At 42.3% G+C, this 17566-nt stretch overlaps 1 protein-coding gene across 3 annotated transcripts in view; it reads right to left on the bottom strand.

The window, feature by feature from the left end:
• The window catches only part of LOC120430848 (protein lifeguard 1-like), a 65899-nt gene that overhangs the window by 19455 nt on the left and 28878 nt on the right, over window positions 1–17566 (bottom strand). The window contains exon 1 of one of the 3 annotated variants that reach the window (XM_039595974.2): window positions 2309–2554. The exons of the other annotated variants lie outside the window; for them this stretch is intronic. Coding sequence (XP_039451908.1) covers window positions 2309–2414 — 106 coding nt within the window. The 5' untranslated portion in view covers window positions 2415–2554. Of the gene's footprint in view, window positions 1–2308; window positions 2555–17566 lie in introns of those variants that run through there. 3 annotated transcript variants of the gene reach the window in all.

The following is a 17566-nucleotide window of genomic DNA, read 5'->3' as shown; positions in this document are numbered from 1 at the left end:
CTAAAAAAAAATCTACGTTGAAAGATTTTCGATGTTTTTAAAATTGTTTTTGTTATCAATCAATTACGAGTGGTGTATCGTTTTTTGACCCATAGCCACCCCCACTGACGGTACAACCGGTACAACCCGAGCTTTGGGGGAAGTGACGCAAATTCTCTGGGCGAAATTGGGAACAAAGAGGGGGAAAACGGCTAGCTGCAGGTTGACACGGATAGAAAGGAAACGGAATTTGGTAGTCAATTTAAACAAGTTTGATTAACTCAACAAACTAACGTTTATTGACACGACTGTACTGCCGTTCTATGCATAATTGTCCCATGTTCAAAAAAGTGCAACTGAGAAAAACGCGATTGAAATTTTTCGACCGTTTTTTGTGTTTCTACGCATAATTGTCCCGTGGGGTCCCTATTCACCCCATAAGTCCCTATTCATCCCAATAAGCAGTTTATCACTCTTATTTGTAATCATCTTGCTATACAATAGGTAAACAAGACACAATACTTCGTAAAACTGATAATTTCGTGATAGAAAATACTTGGTGGGACAATTTTGCGTAGAAGTACAACGATGGGACAAACAGACTTGGTGTTGTTTTCAATGAATTTCCAAACAAAGTACTAGATTTTATGTGTTTTTCGAAAATTAAACGTCAAACTAAACCTAAAAATGACAAAAGGTCAGAATCGACCAAAAATGACATGAGACAATTATGCGTAGAACGGCAGTGTACTGCTCGGCACTCGGATACAGAATGAATGAAAAGTGAGAAAGAAAGAGAAAGCGCGCGTGAATGAATGACGTTTGTAGTGTAATGAGCGCTAACAACCCTGGAGTGGATATGGGAGAAGGTGAGTGTAGAGTCGAGAATCAGCCACTTTACCCTAGGTCGAGAGTGAGTTGGCGAGCGATTCTACAAGTGGTCCGAAAGTGATAAGTTTTATCCCCCCGGCGGATTCTACATTTGGCGCAGTCGGTAAGTAATTTAAAAGAACCTGAGAGTGGAGGCCATTTGAGGAAGAGCCTGAGACTGGAGGCCACAGGGAACGTGCACCAGGTTGAAGGTCGCCTGCTGCTTTGGGAAGGTGTTTTGCCGGGACAGTTTCTTTTGTTTTTTTGTTACAATGAGGCCTATCGATGTTTTAATCGATGAAATCATTGGTTTCATCAAAATAATTTATAGTCAAAATGGCGGCTGTGAAGCGCGTTTTTTTCCTTCTAGTATTGGTGAGGTGAAAGAACAAAGTCTTTAGGCTACCACTCATACTAGTGCGTATCAAGTTGAAGACTGGGACGTGCGAAAACGCACACTAAAGTGACCTTGCTGAAGACTATCGCACAAACACAGTTAAATACTGTGAAAATACAAACAAAGTGACCTGGTTGAGGGCCGCGTCACACAAAAACAGTGGCGTTCCCAGTTGAGGACTGGGGCGCAGAAAAAATAGAAAAAGTGATCCGATTGAGGGCCGCGGCACACAAAAACAGTGGCGTTCCCAGTTGAGGACTGGGGCGCGGAAAAAAAAATATAGAAAAAGTGACCCGGTTGAGGGCCGCGGCACACAAAAACAGTGGCGTTCCCAGTTGAGGGCTGGGACGCGAAAAAAAAAACAAAAAAAAGTGACCCGGTTGAGGGCCGTGGCACGCGCATATAGTGATGTTTCCAGTTGAGGACTGGGACGTGAAAATGAAATCAAGTGACCCGCACACAGCGGCGTTCCGAGTTGAGGGCTGGGGCGCAGGAAAATCAGACCAAGTAATCCGGTTGAGGGCCGTTTGCCAATATAAGCAAAAAAAAAAAAACGACAAGCAGTGGCTGTTGGAATCGTTCAACGACTCGGTCGACGTGTCCGACCTGCGTCGTGAATGGGAGGAATGGTTTAGGGCATTCGAACTTGTCCTGGAGATGAAGAATGTTTACGCTCGTCGACCGGTGCCAGATGAAATCCACCCGGCGCCTGCCGTGATACCCTTTGCGCCGAAGGAGATACCGGAATACGACAACGCGATCAAGCGCTTGAATGCTTTCTTCGTCGGTAAACGCAACGAGAGAGTCGAACTGGAGGAGTTCTGCTCGTTGAAACAACGAACTGGCGAATCGTTCAAGCAATTTGTGCTGAGATTACGAGCGCAAGCAGCCCGCTGTGAATTTTACGACCGTGAAGAGAAGGAGATTCTGCATCAAGTAACGATGGGTACAAGTGATGAACGCGTTCGGGACAAGGGTCTTGAAAATGTCATGAACCTGGATGAGCTCTCCAACTATGCTTTGAACAGAGAACTGATGCTCAAACAAAAAGCTAAGTCTCACCCGTTCGGGTCGGAGCCGTCGACCAGTCTGGCTTACGTGAAGCAGGAATCAAGTGTGGGAGGACGTGCCGGACCGTACGGTGGCGCAGGACGACGTGATGAGCCATACCGAGGTCCTGGGGGACGTAATGAGCTGTATCGCGCTGCTGGAGGACGTAATGAGCCGTACCGTGGTGCTGGAGGACGTAATGTTCCGTATCGTGGTGCTGAAGGTCGTTCCGGGGAAAGGACAAGCAGGTTCGCAACGAGTGCGGCCGTTGTGGTTCGTGGAGTCACAGCAGTGATTCTCGTGAGTGTTATGCACGTAGTGCGCAGTGCAACAAGTGTGGCTTTATTGGTCACTATGAACGGATGTGTAAGACGGCCCAACAGTCGCTATGAGAAGGCCGCGGAAGTGGTTCAACCAAATCCTATTCATGGAAACGCTCGGCTGAAGCGAATGCTGTGCGAGAGGAGGACGATTCCAAGCAGGAACTGTTCCGTCACGGCAACTCGGACGGCCAGAAGCAGGTATGATAAACCGTATTTGATTGTTAAGAGGGCTCGTAGAATCGGGGGGTTGATGGTTTAAATACGAATCCCTAATAAACGAAAAATATAAGAAAAAAAAACAAATTTTGTTATTTAAAACAGGTTGACTCGAGTGTCAGCGGTTCGATCATTTGCAAAATCGATCAGACCCCAGTTCTTTTCTTGATCGACTCGGGAGCGGCAATTAACACTGTCACTGAAGATAGCTGGCATGAGCTTGTCAGAGAAAGTGCTGCTATTTACAAGAAGCGATACCAGTGTGACCGCCGTGTAACCGCTTACGCCAGTAATGATCCCCTTGAAGTTTTGCTTATATTTGAAGCCTGGATCTCGATTAATGACTCGAAACCAAAGGCCTACGCAGAGTTCTTCGTGGTTAAGGGTGGCAAAAAGTCGTTGCTCAGCAAGAGAACTGCGGAGGAATTGAAAGTCTTGAAAGTTGGGCTAGAGGTTTGCGGTGTTGATTTGCGCTGTCCGGCATTCCCAAAGTTCCCGAACGTTCAGATAAAGTTATCGATTGACCACAGTGTTCCGCCACGCAAGCTTGCGTACTTGAGGATTCCCATCGCCATGGAGGAGAAAGTTGATATGAAGATTAGCGTGGCTCACGGATATATGAAAAAGACAAAAGTGTTCAATTTCGAACGCCTCGCCCGGAATTTTGTAGCATTATAGCCCCAGAAGCTAGCCTGAAATTTTGAGCGCATTTGGTTAATGATAAGTAGTTCCACTTTTGACCTGAAGTTATTAAGAAATTCCAATAAAATTAATTTATTTATTTTCAACTTTTTAACTCTTCTTCGAGAAAGTTTTCCTATGCCCTATGATTTTTTCTCAAAATAGAGGTTTCTTATAGGTTTTGATCCGGGGAACAACTTTGTAGAACATCATAAAGCGCTAGGAATTAATCCCGGAAAGATACAGTAAGTATCCGAATGAAGCAATCCAACGAGAACACTACCCATTACCGATGATTGACACGCTGCTTAACAAGCTTCGAGGATCGACGTGGTTCTCAAAACTGGATATCACATCAGCCTTCCACCATGTTGAACTGCACCCAGACTCTCGTGGAATCACCACTTTCATGACGAGCATGGGTTTGATGCGGTTTGAAAGGTGAGCCACCTTTGGGATTAATGCTGCGCCCGAAATGTTTCAGCGTATCATGTGTGGAATGCTTGCGGGAATAGAAGGAGTTATCGTGTACATCGATGATATTGTCGTTTTTGGCGTGACCAAGGAGGAGCACGATGGAAGGTTGGAGGAAGTGATGGCGGTTCTCCGCGAAAACAACGCAACTCTCAACAAGCAGAAGTGCCTTATCGGTGTCAGGCAGTTGGATATTCTCGGCTACAACGTTAGCGCTGCTGGAATCAGCCCGTCCGAAGAGAAGATCGCATCCATCAGGAACTTCAGGGAGCCCGAATCTAAAGAGGAAGTTCGAAGTTTTCTAGGTTTGGTCAACTTCGTTGGGCAGTTTATTCCGCACCTATCAACCAGATCGGAGCCGTTGCGACAATTTGTGCGAGGAGATACTGACGTGTTTGGAGATAGCCAGCGACAAGCTTTCGATGATCTTCGGAACGAGCTTTCTAGTACTGTTCGCCGATTGGGATTCTTTGATCCGAAGGATGACATCGAACTGTACGTTGATGCCTCTCCGGTAAGACTAGGGGCCGTGCTCAAACAAAGGGATCAGGATAACACTCCGCGAATTGTAAGTTTCGCGTCAAAAGGCTTGACGAAGGCAGAGAGAGTTTATCCGCAGACCCAACGTGAAGCCCTGGCGGTCGTTTGGGCTGTGGAGAAATTCTACTCGTACTTGTTTGGCACGTTCTTCACCATCTATACGGACCACAAAACCCTGGAATACATATATGGAGGCAAACATCGAGACGGCAAGCGAGCCTGCACAAGAGCAGAGGGCTGGGCGCTTCGCTTGCAACCGTACAGATTTCGCATGGATCACATTCCAGGGTCAAGCAACATTTCAGACATCCTGTCACGCTTGTGCCCGCCTTCAGATGAACCTTTTGATGAGGTATCGGAGCATTATCTGTGCGCTGTTAGCGATGAAATTACGGCAATCACATTAAGTGACATCCGGGATGCTACGACCAAGGACGAAACGCTGCTTGCGGTCATGGAAGCGATAAAAAGCCAAAATTGGCCTTCCATGCTCTTTCAATATCAAGCTTTCTCAAAGGAACTCGGCATACTGGATGGCATCGTTGTTCGAGACGATCGAATCGTGCTACCAGCGAGCCTCAGGCCGAAGGCTCTGGATATTGCTCATCGAGGTCATCCAGGCATAGTGAGCATGCGGTGCCGGCTCCGCGAGAACGTATGGTGGCCGTACATGGACCGTGATATTGGAGATCGTATTGAGGAATGTGCTGGATGTGCCGCTGTGAGTGTTCAAGGACCACCAGAGCCTATGTGTCGGAAGGAAATGCCCGATCGCGCGTGGCAGGACATTGCCATCGATTTCTTCAGTGCAAAGGATTGCTGTACTTTCCTGGTGATTGTTGATTACTACAGCCGCTTTCTGAAGGTGATAGAAATGAACGGAACAACTGCTGGGAAAACCATCGAGGCGCTCCAAACTGTTTTTGATGAACAATCCTACCCGGAAACCATACGGTGCGATAACGGCCCGCCCTTTTCGAGCGAGGAATTCGCACAGTATTGCTTGCGTAAGAACATCCGACTGGTCCGTACGATCCCTTACTGGCCACAAATGAATGGATTAGTTGAACGCTTGAATCAGGGCATTCTGCGCTCCATGCGGATTGCAAGGGCAACCAGTATCAGCTGGCGTACTGCAGTAAAGGATTACGTCCATATGTACAACACCACTCCTCACACTATGACGGGAAAGGCGCCGTTGGAATTGCTAACGGGAAGACCAGTTAAAGACCTGCTACCATCGCTGCGAACTGAGCCTTATTGGAACCGGGATGAGAATGTCCGTGACGATGACGCCATCAAGAAGATGAAAGGAAAGCTTTACGCTGATAACCGTAGACATGCAAAGACGTCCGAGATAGCCGAAGGGGATACAGTATTGCTGCGGAATTATGAAAAGGGGAAGCTGGAGCCAAACTTTAATCTCGAAAAGTTCAAGGTTGTTTCGAGAAATGGCACTGATACCATCGTGGTCAACGGAGATGGCGTAACTTACCGCCGTCCGGTGGCACACCTGAAGAAGTGGGTCGAGCCGACGCAAACAGGAAGAATGCAGGCCGAGGAAAATCCAGAGCGCTGCAACCGAGAAATCTAGATTGCCAAGCCGGGAACATGCTCCAACGCTGGATGATTCGGGTTCTAGTCGACCCAAGAGGGCTAGGAAGCTGCCAGCGCGGTTCAGCTAATTGGTAGAAGTATCTTATCATTTTTATTTGTAAGCAATATATCATTAAAACTCTTTTCTTTTATTTCCAGAGCACACAAGAAATGTAGAGTCGAGAATCAGCCACTTTACCCTAGGTCGAGAGTGAGTTGGCGAACGAGAGCGGCAGATTGACGAGAGAGGGAGAGGGATGCGGGCTTGACGAGAGAACGGTAAAAGTGCTGGGGTTACACTGAAAATACGCCACCCTTTTTTTCCAAGTGCCCAAACACTTGAATGATTCAATTAAACCGCATCTTAGATCTAATTTGTTTGTGTTTCAATTTCAATCCAATCCATTATTAAATTCAAGTGTTTTGGCGATTGACTTTTTGGTATTTTTTGACACCTTATTTTCATTCGTGTGGCTCAAAAATTTCAAGTGTTTTGCTCATGAATTTGCCCCACTGTGTTGAACTATTCAAAGTGATGAGGAAAACACTTGAAATTGATCTTGTTTTGATTTGAAATGCAGTTTAGCGACAGCTTCATGAGACTTTGCTTTGTTTCCTCATTTGAAAGTTTTGGCCGTCCGGTGTGTTCGTTTTTCGCAGACCGCGGGAATTCGCTGCCGCCATGTTCCAGTCCAGTAAATTGGTTTGTGACCGTGAAGATGAGCATCGCCATACAAGACTGCGTCCTCGGGCTCGAGCTCCGTATGGCCAGCGGAAGGGCTTGGTCTCCCGGATTTCCGGATAGAAGCCAACTTTTGTGATAAAGTTCCTTTCCGGACCCATTTGGTGAGTGGGGAGAGAATTTTTGTTGTGGGGTTTTGTTTTGATTTTTGGATGTATTTTGTATGATTCACAGGAAGGATGTGAAAGAGCTGCAGATGCCGAACCAGGAAGCGGTGCCAGTGAGAAGCAAGATTCGGATGCAGGGGCCAAGCTATGCGTCATTCGGATGGTCAAGGCACAGTTTGAGTCGATGGAACCACCGCGGTTCCACCAAAGAGAATTCCGCATCAACAAGAAGATTCTCCAGTGGCCTCTATCTCCGCCGGCACCGGTGTTTCACTCGCCGACGCTGAGGAACCTCCCAGGAAGCAGGCACGAAAAAAATTACAGAATTTTTACACACCAAGTTGTTTTTGAAGTTGTTAGAAAATAAAAGCAGCCAAAAAAATTAATTGCGCAACATCTTCTTTATTTAAAAAAAAAATCGAAATCCATTTCTTTTACATGCAAACATGCATTGATTATAGAAAGAAAAGCTATTTAAAATCAATAAATATAATATAGTATTTCATGTGACGCAACTCGTCAAATTCAAGTGTTTTGCTATTGAAATGACAGTATATTTTGGTGCCCAAAATTCAAGTGTTTTGCTATTGATATTTGAGTGCTCTGTACAGCAGGGTCAGATCATGTGTAGAACACTTCGATAAGCCGTGGGATTTTTGCTCAGTGTAGTTGCTCACGATCAATTGGAGAGAACGGTCGAATAAATTAGTTGGTGCGTGCGAGTCAAAAGTGCTTTGTTTAAATTCTACAAGTGGTCCGAAAGTGATAAGTTTTATCCCCCCGGCGGATTCTACAGTGAGGAAGAGGATGGGAAGATTGAATTAGTTGGTAAGTGAAGCCAATCGCTATCAGAAGCTTGAAGAATTAAATCGGCTAATAAATTTGTTGAAATCGCGCAATAAAGAGTTTTTCCTAAAATGTATGGATAACTAATAATTTGCTCCGAATACTCGCTAAAACAGTGCTAAATCAAGTAATTTACATTACAACGTGGGGGCTCAACCGGGATGTACGAGCTACCACCGCTGAAGCGGACGACGACGCAGAACCGAAGACTCATCCCATCGCTAATATTTTTGTTGGACCCGAAGAGCTGCCGGCGGAGGACAACGTCGACAACTCATGCGTGAAAGTGGAAAAATCGCCAGTCATCGAGGTGTTGATTGGCGAGCGACCGATGCTGGTTTTGCTGGTTAGCGGCAGTGAACTCAGCTGCATCGATGGTAACCTCTACCGAGAAGTTAAGGCGATTGGAGTTTAGATGTGTGAGCTGCCGGTGCAAAAGACGACCATACCATACAAGGGGCTTTTGGAGGGAAGAAAAATACCGTCTCCAATCAGATTTTCCTACCTCTTTTTATCAGCGGGGAAGCTGTCGATGTACCACTAATCGTCGTTGAAGACTTGTGCAGTCCCATGATATTTGGTATGGACACCCTTCACCACCTCCAAGCTTCCCTATTGTTCAACACAAAAGAGGTATGTTTGGTGTTGAACAACAAAGAAGTAAAGCTCCCCTTCAATGTCCAAGACGGTCAACATGAACATTTTTCCCTGAACCGAATCGAAGATGCCGTCAATAGGGCCGCAACGGTCGAGACATCGGGAGGGACTTCACCACTCTTCGGCAGTTCGATTTTGACTGATGCTGAACAAACACAACTGGAAGACCTGCTGCGAGAGTTCGAAGACATATTCTCTGACAAGCCGGGGATAGCTCACCAATACGAACACGAAATCCGAGTGACCGACGATTCTGGCTTTAACCAGAAACAGTACCCTATACCCTACAAATACACTCAAACTCCGATGTTTTGACACGAACTGTTGTCAAACGAACGGGGTCACTTTTTAGTTTGACACCCCTTTTACACGGAGTTCACACACACTACCGAACGTTTGTTTTGATAGTGTGCGTAAGCGCCGTGTAAAAAGTGACAGTTCGTCACTTTTTAGTTTGACTTTGACCAACCAACGGGGTACAAACTAAAAAAGTGTCAAACGAAAAAGTGACCAACCACCGGGGGTTGAGTGTACATGGACAAGTTACGATGCCAAATCTAGAAGATGGAAGAGTGGGGCATAATCTCCAGGGCGCCAACGTCGTACATCAACCCACTCATAGTCACGCTAAAGAAATCCGGAGAAGCACGAGTATGTTTAGATGCCCGGAGATTGAACAAGGTGCTAGAGCGGGACAACGAGAAGCCTCCGGAGGTTCAACGGCTGCTGCAGAAACTCGAGGGAAAACGATACTAGAGAAGCTACGTGTTCAACGTTCTACCGTTCGGCTTGAACACGGCCGTGGCTAGCTTCTCAAAAGCCATGGACTTCCATTTGGGCCCGGAAGTCCTCCAGTTCACGGAAAAGTATTTGGGCGACCTGCTGGTTCACTCAACAACATTTGACGAACACCTGGGCCACTTAAAAGTTCTTTTCACGAAACTGCGCGAAGTGGGACTCATAGTCGGCCCTTCGAAAAGTGAGTTCGCCAAAAATAGCGTCAAATGCTTGGGTCATGTGGTAGGTCCTGCTGGCGTTTCGGTAGACCCAGAAAAGTTCAAGGCCATCGAAGACTTTCTCTGTCCCACCAACGAGAAAGCACTGAAAAGCTTTTTGGCAGGGTGACCACTCAAATCCCATTTTCAAATTCCCGACTTTTTTCCAGACTTTTCCAGAATGCTCAAATAATACGCATTTCTGATCTAAAGAATGAATTCAAACAAAAAACATTCTATAAGAAAAGTCAATATTAACCACCGTTTTTTTTTTTAAAATGAATTGAAAAAAAAAACCAATTATAGACATTTTTTTGTAAATACAGAAACTAAACAACAAATAAAAAAAACTTATAAAATGAAATTTCATTATTATGATTCACAGTAAAAACACGAACTGTGTCTTTGAAAAAAATATCGAAAGTTCAACAATACTTCTTACTTCCATGTTTTTTTTTTTAAATTATCAAAAGTATAGTTTTTGATACTTCGTTTCAACTGGAAATGACAAAAAGTTAAAGATAACTGAACATAAAATTTCGTTCCTATTTTTTTAAACTTCATCATCTCGATAGCGGTGTGCTCTCTTATACTAACTGACATTTTGGTAGTTGCGAGAAAATCGATTTTTAAACTTTGAATTACTGTTTCTGGAAAACTATTCGACAAACAATTGTTCTAACAATTTTAAAGTATGCACCTGACATTACTTAAAGACATTGTGAAATATAAAAACTTTTGAAATGCTAGAAAAATTTTGGCAGAGAAAATACGAAAAAAATCATGCTTGCAATTGGCACAAGTGTGTTTTGGGAGGTAATTTGTATGAGTTAGCACAAACGTGCACAGGGCTTTGGTACAAAAGCGTGCAAAGTAAATTTATTGTTAAAATAGTTCAAATTAGATGTTTCAATGTTATTTTTTCACGAGTTGGTTAATTTAAGCGTAAGAAAAACATTTTATATCAACACTTTTTTCAAACACTTATTTTAGTTTGAATTTGTTAGGAAAATTAACCTTTTGGAAAAATTAGCATTTAAATCAAAATTTTGTATGAAAAAATTAGTGAAATTATATTTTTTATGAATATAATTGTAAAACCATCCATAATACATCAACTATGACGAATACTAGGTTGATGTATTCCTAAAAACATAAGAAAATGATGTTGTAAAAACTTTTAGCTAATTTATTTTATTTCAATTATATCATGCGACCTTTCAAAAACGAATGGTATCCAAGGCACAAACCGTTATTTAGATTTATGGTGAATTGCAGTTGGAACAAGTGTGTCTCATGCAATGGAATCGATGAATGTATTGAATAGAACAAATGTGCCTCAAACAAATTAAATACGTAATATTTTTAAGTATGGACGACCCATACAGTTGTGCCAAGTGTGCAAATCAACTATGAAAGATATTGTTACGTAGTTTTTTGCATGGACGACCCCTGCAGTTGAGCTAAGAGTGCACAACGACTAGAAGAATGTTAAAATTTGACTTTTAGGTTGGGCTAAGTGGGTAATGGGTTGGGGAAAAATGTTGTTACGTCGTTTTTTTTCATGGATGACCCCTGCAGTTGAGCTAGGAGTGCACAACGACTTGAAGAATATTAAATTAGACTTTTGGGTTGGGCTAAGTGGGTAATGGGATGGGGAAAAATGTTGTTACGTAGTTTTTTTGCATGGACGACCCCTGCAGTTGTGCTAGGAGTGCACAACGACTTGAAGAATATTAAATTTGACTTTTGGGTTGGGCTAAGTGGGTAATGGGTTGGGGAAAAATGTTGTTACGTCGTTTTTTTGCATGGACAACCCCTGCAGTTGTGCTAAGGGTGCACAACGACTTGAAGAATGTTAAAATTTGACTTTTAGGTTTGGCTAAGTGGGTTGGGGAAAAATGTAGTTACGTCGTTTTTTTGCATGGACGACCCCTGCAGTTGTGCTAGGAGTGCACAACGACTTGAAGAATATTAAATTTGACTTTTGGGTTGGGCTAAGTGGGTAATGGATTGGGGAAAAATGTTGTTACGTCGTTTTTTTGCATGGACGACTCCTGCAGTTGTGCTAGGAGTGCACAACGACTTGAAGAATGTTAAAATTTGCCTGTTAGGTTGGGCTAAGTGGGTAATGGGTTGGGGAAAAATGTTGTTACGTCGTTTTTTTTTGCCTGGACGACCCCTACAGTTGAGCTAAGAGTGCACAACGACTTGAAGAATATTAAATTTGACTTTTGGGTTGGGTTCAGTGGGTAATGGGTTGGGGAAAAATGTTGTTACGTCTTTTTTTTTCGTGGACGACCCCTGCAGTTGAGCTAGGAGTGCACAACGACTTGAAGAATGTTAAAATTTGACTTTTAGGTTGGGCTAAGTGGGTAATGGGTTGGGGAAAATTGTTGTTACGTTGTTTTTTTTTGCATGGACGACCCCTTCTGTTGAGCTATGAGTGCACAACGACTTGAAGAATATTAAATTGGATTTTGGGTTGGGCTGTTATCTAGCTTCAAAGAAACTATTGTAAGCGAGATTAGAAATATATTGTAAATTGTTTTGAAAAGATTCAGGTTTTTACGCCGGATAATATAAGGCTTTTCCTGGCAATAAAAAAAAAGAAAAAAAACAAAAAGATTAAAGGCCATTGCATGAAATTAAAATATTGTATAGGTTAGGTTCTCACTGATGTATTTGTTGTAATTTCATTGATCAGAGAGTAGAAGAGGAGGAGGATGTAGTGGATGAGATTGGTAGGCGATGAATAAATAAGATACTCATACAAGCTAGTAATAGGAAATGTCACACCTTGCTTCGAATATACATTGGTGTTGAGTCGTGTGCGTGTGCTTGGCTGACGCGAGAGGGAGAAAAGAATAAACAGTCTTGTGTTATGTTTTGGGCCTAAACAACGCGTGTTTCTGTGTCTCCGAAAATAATCCGAAATAGTCGGAAAATCTGAAGGAAATCCCGCTCCAGCCACGACAACGACCTTTTCAAAAACCACGCGTAAACAATATTGACAGCGCCTCTGGCTGGGACTTCAGGAAACTGCATGCGTGTCAGATCCTTGTCGAAACCACCGACATTGCTGAATTGAAGAATACCACCACCACACTTTGAGCAATGCCGGGAGTCCCGACCCGGGACCACTTTTCACTTGCCGGGCTATAGCTGCTCTTCCTTTCGCAGGAACCACTTTTTTGCACTTCTGGTTGTGTTTTTGCACTTTTTTCACAAGACGCTGGCAGCCATCTTGTTTCTCGCTTTTCGACCTGTCACGAGAGCCCTTCAGGCCGCCATCTTGGCATGTACTTGTGTCCACACTTTTTCCACCATGGCTTCCACAGGATTTCGGAAGATTTCCATCCAACCTGTGCTCGCGGAACTTATCCGGTTCGGAACGGACCAAATGTTTGTGATTGGGCTTGGGCGGAAAGGTTCCGGAATGAAAACACTTGAGAATTTTCGTAACAAACTTTAATACGTATTTCTCGCACAAACCCGTGAACTGTAATGCTGTTCGTCGTTGCTGCGCGCTCAGCGCGCGCTTTTTCTCTCTCGTTCTCTCGTCGTTTCTGCTCTCCATAACTCTCCGCTAACGGCACGCGTATCTCGAGGGGATCGTCGATGCGTTTGGCTTGGCGATCTTAGCACTATGGGGTTTCAGGCGGCCATAAATCGAAAAACCGACATACTCTAATTATTTTTTTGGTATTTTTTTCGAAAATAAACATTCTAACTAAGAAAAATCCGGAGTTTGAAAGTTGTAGGTTCAAAATTCACTGAATTGCAGACCTTCAAAGGCGAAAATGGTAAGAAAAAACATGTTTTTCGACAAAAAAAATATTATTTTTTATAGTTGTACTGTGTAGCTGTTTATGTAGTTTTTCCTGCATCATTATATATATTCAGAAAGATAATTGATTCAACTTTTCAATAACATTTTACAAAACACACTTTTACAGGCTAAAAAAATAATAAAAATCAAAAAAGATGGATTTTTTTATTCAAAATTTAGTTTTTTTAACTTTGTTAATGGAGTACTTTTTTTGTGTGCATTTGTGCGATCTGAAAATTTTGCAGCTTGAAATTTGATTTTGTCTCCAAATTTCAAAGTGCACTTATGTGCACTTTTTGAGTTATGTCATTTTGAACATTTTGATTCATGCAAGAAAATTAATGATTTCGCGTATACCTACGCTTCAAAGAGAGATGGATTTTAACTCAAGAAGAAGGGGAGGGAGATTGAACGTAAATCAGAAACTTTAACATAGCATAAACCGCCATTCCGTGCATCAAATAGACAGAACAAGAATATTAAAATTCACCACTTTAATGCATGTGGCCTCAAATATATGAAAAAATCGAAAATTAAACTTTTTTTTTTAAATATCAAAATTAATTTGTTTTCATTATACTAAGTACAAACAACACAAAAAAGTCACAAAAAAGCAAAAAAATATTTTTGGCCGCTCGCTTATATGGAAATACCCTAGGGGGTGTACAGAGTAAAAATATTTACCATTCGTTAACATATTGACGTTGTTGTTGATTTATTGGCCAATAAATCAACGAAAATGTTATGACCTACATTTGCACACCTTGATTTGACAGTTGACAGTTTGACATACAGACGAAAACAACAAAATATTGTTCGCGACAAAATTTTACTATCTTCTTTAGATACCGTTTGGAAATTTTCGGAGAAAAAAGTCCTGTTCGGTTCCATATTGGCCAAATCCGGGCACAGTAAGACCTAACCTCCGGCGTAATGACGGGCTGACGGAGGTCAAACAAGAAGAGATTTCAGGGCCGTAGGCGAAAGCAGAAAATATTCGTTTACCAATCGTTTCCTACGATGCGGCTCGCGGAGGATGAGGAGGAGGATTCTATATCAATGGTTGGAAAGAATTTCCGCGTTTTTTCTCCAACAATGTGGCACGAAGAGGCATGAAACTGCTCTGCCAACGATCATGACCATGATTATGTCCTTCCAATTGTTTCCTCTTGCGTGGTGAAAGAAGGAGGAAATCGGTCTAGATGCCGATAGTTTTCCTCCTGCCGCTACTTTCCCATTGATATTCATTGAGTGTTTATTTTTACACGGCGTCTTTTTCAGGGGGGTAGTATTTTTTGAGAAATAGCAAGAAAACTGTCATATACATATGAAAGTGTGGAACATCCCCGTTCATTTGCGGGGCGAACGAAAATCTTTGGTCGGGAAAAATCAAAGTTATCCTCATTTGAAGTTTTTGAACTTTTTTCCTATGGGGCCAAATTTCGTCTATTTCAATTTAGTATTGTTATAAGTCTACATGGGCATGATTTATGGTTCAGATCATATGATTTCTTATGCACCCAAAACTGGCAGCGCTAGTCTGAGAGAATGATGGTCTCGAGTCGAGAGAATAGTGGTACCATTCACGGACGCAGAGAACACAGCTCGAGATGGGCGATAGAACTATTCTCTCGAGGTTCATTTGCAAAAAAAAGTTCATCCGTCAAACAAAAAACCAAAAGTGTCGACAACGGGAATCGAACCAGAGACCTTTGACAAACCAATCCAATGACTTAGCTGCCTCGGCCACCACAGCTTGGTGACCAAGGAGTAGTCAGAAGTCGATGTATGACACTTGTTGGAGATTTATTGATTCAACTAACGAATGAACTCATTTGTTATGATGGTGTGAGTTGGTACCATTATTCTATCGATTTTGGCACTGAGCCCTCAATAAATTTTGAGAGAACGATTATCTCGACTCTGAATTTTGGGTGTGGGAAATGATGCAAGGAACATTTTTCCTGAAGCACGCAAAGTGATTGAAAATAAGGGAAAAAAGTTATAAAGGTTTTGTTGGAAATTTGGGAGATTTTCTGATAAAATTGCACACCTCTTTCCCAAAAACCGCAATGTTTTTGATATTCAGATCATTATTTTGATTAATTCTTTTTTAAAAAATGTTTCTGGGCCCATTGAGTATGTAAATCACTACAGAAAAGTGTAATTGGTTGGGTTTATGCTCAACTGTAAGCCACTTTTATGAATTTTGGATTTCAACCGAATCAACATATTTTTGTTTGTTTTTGTTATAAAATGCACCGTTTCCATTAGATTTTCACATTTGTATTAGTCTTATTAAACCTCACAAGAGATCTCGTACTTATATTGAGGTCAGGTGATAATATTGTAAATCAAAATCAAATCAAACCATCCACATTAACGACCCCAGGTCTTTTGTGGTCTCTATTGCAAGTTTCTGCTCGAACCTAGGAGTCCGAAGGCTTGAATGGGGAGAGCACCCAAACCTCTTTCTACTCCAAGGAACCTTCTACCCCAGTGTTTGAACAGACGACCTTTGGATTGCGGGTCCAACCGCCGCCAGCGATTCCACCGGAGTAGGCTTGGTTTGGTGTGTTGTTTGTACTTATGGCATGGAGACGACTCCTACACCTGGAATAACTTAACGGCCTAACAACAACCAAGGCCGGGACCGACGTTTTACTTCCTCATCCGATGGAAGGTTGGAGTAGATGGGAATCGAACCCAGAATCATCCGCTTACAAAGCGGACAGCGTAACCATTCGGCCACGCACTGCCACTGTGATCAATTATTTGTGTGTTTTTTAGCAAAACAATTTAATTGTTGTATTGTTCGTTGTTTCAAATTTGGATGCCAGACTTGTTTAGTATGTTAAGCTCAATTATTTGAGATTAAATTAATAGATTTACATACATTTAAACTTTTTAATGATTTTTACGCAATATTTATGTTATTACCAATAATTGCAAGTTCAACTCTGTAGTTTCAATACAAATAATATAGCCCAAATGGAAATACAAATTAACAAAAGGCATAGAAATAGAAACCCTGTGATTGTATTTACACTGCATGTCTCAATTAGATACAAAACATATCATGTGGACCATGTACTCACAAAAAAAAGTGAAAATTTAATGTAAACGGTACATTTTATAACCAAAACACACAAAAATATGTTGATTCGGTGAAATCCAAAATTCATGAATGTGACATACAGTTGAGCTTAAACCCAACCAATTACACTTTTCTGTAGTGATTTATATACTCAATGGGTCCAGAAACATTTCTCAAAAAAGAATTCATCGAAATAATGATCTGAATATCAAAAACATTGTGGTTTTTGGGAAAGGGGTGTGCAATTTTATCAGAAAATCTCCCAAATTTTCAATAAAACCTTTATAACTTTTTTCCCTTATTTTCAATCACTTTGCGTGCTTCAGGAAAAATGTTCCTTGCATCATTTCCCATAAGAAATCATATGATCTGAACCATAAATCATGCCCATGTAGACTTATAACAATACTAAATTGAAATAGACGAAATTTGGCCCCATAGGAAAAAAGTTCAAAAGCTTCAAATGAGGATAACTTTGATTTTTCCCGACCAAAGATTTTCGTTCGCCCCGCAAATGAACGGGGATGTTCCACACTTTCATATGTATATGACAGTTTTCTTGCTATTTCTCAAAAAATACTACCCCCCTGAAAAATACGCCGTGTTTTGCTTATTACATGATCGAGGAAGCAACGGGACAAGACCTGGTCACCGGAACATGGTCCCTTACTTTTGCGTTTACCACAGGCAACTTGTCCAGAGAGAAAAATGCTTTGTTCAGTCTCAGATTGACCAAATACGATTATAGGAAGAGGGAGATTCCGTCGCAATGGAGTATGTGGCGTTTCAACCGAGGTTGACCGGGTTTGACGGAATTCAAACGGTAGGAGGATTCAGGACAGTAGGCGAAAGCTTTGACTTTGACCCATCGTTGTCCTTTAGTGCAGTTCAAGGAGAAGGAGGAGGCAACATTTACGGTTCGGTCCGGGATTTTCCGGGTTTTCCTTCAACTATTCCACTAGCGGCCATGATCATGATGATGTCCACATTGAAGAAGGAGGCAATCGGTCTCGTTGCCGATTGTTTTTCTCCTTCGACACTGGTTTCATTTGGCCACATTTGGTGATCGGATTTGGGTCATACTAAAATGCGGAACCGTTGCTGTATTTTAAAGGAAAGCTGTTTCCCTTCCACCATTTAATTGATTTTGGACCAATCCGGAAA

This window comes from Culex pipiens, chromosome 1 (genome assembly GCF_016801865.2).
Source record: "Culex pipiens pallens isolate TS chromosome 1, TS_CPP_V2, whole genome shotgun sequence".
NCBI classification, from domain to species: domain Eukaryota; kingdom Metazoa; phylum Arthropoda; class Insecta; order Diptera; family Culicidae; genus Culex; species Culex pipiens.
The sequence above is the reverse complement of the archived record's forward strand: the minus strand, read 5'-3'. Positions and strand labels throughout refer to the sequence as shown.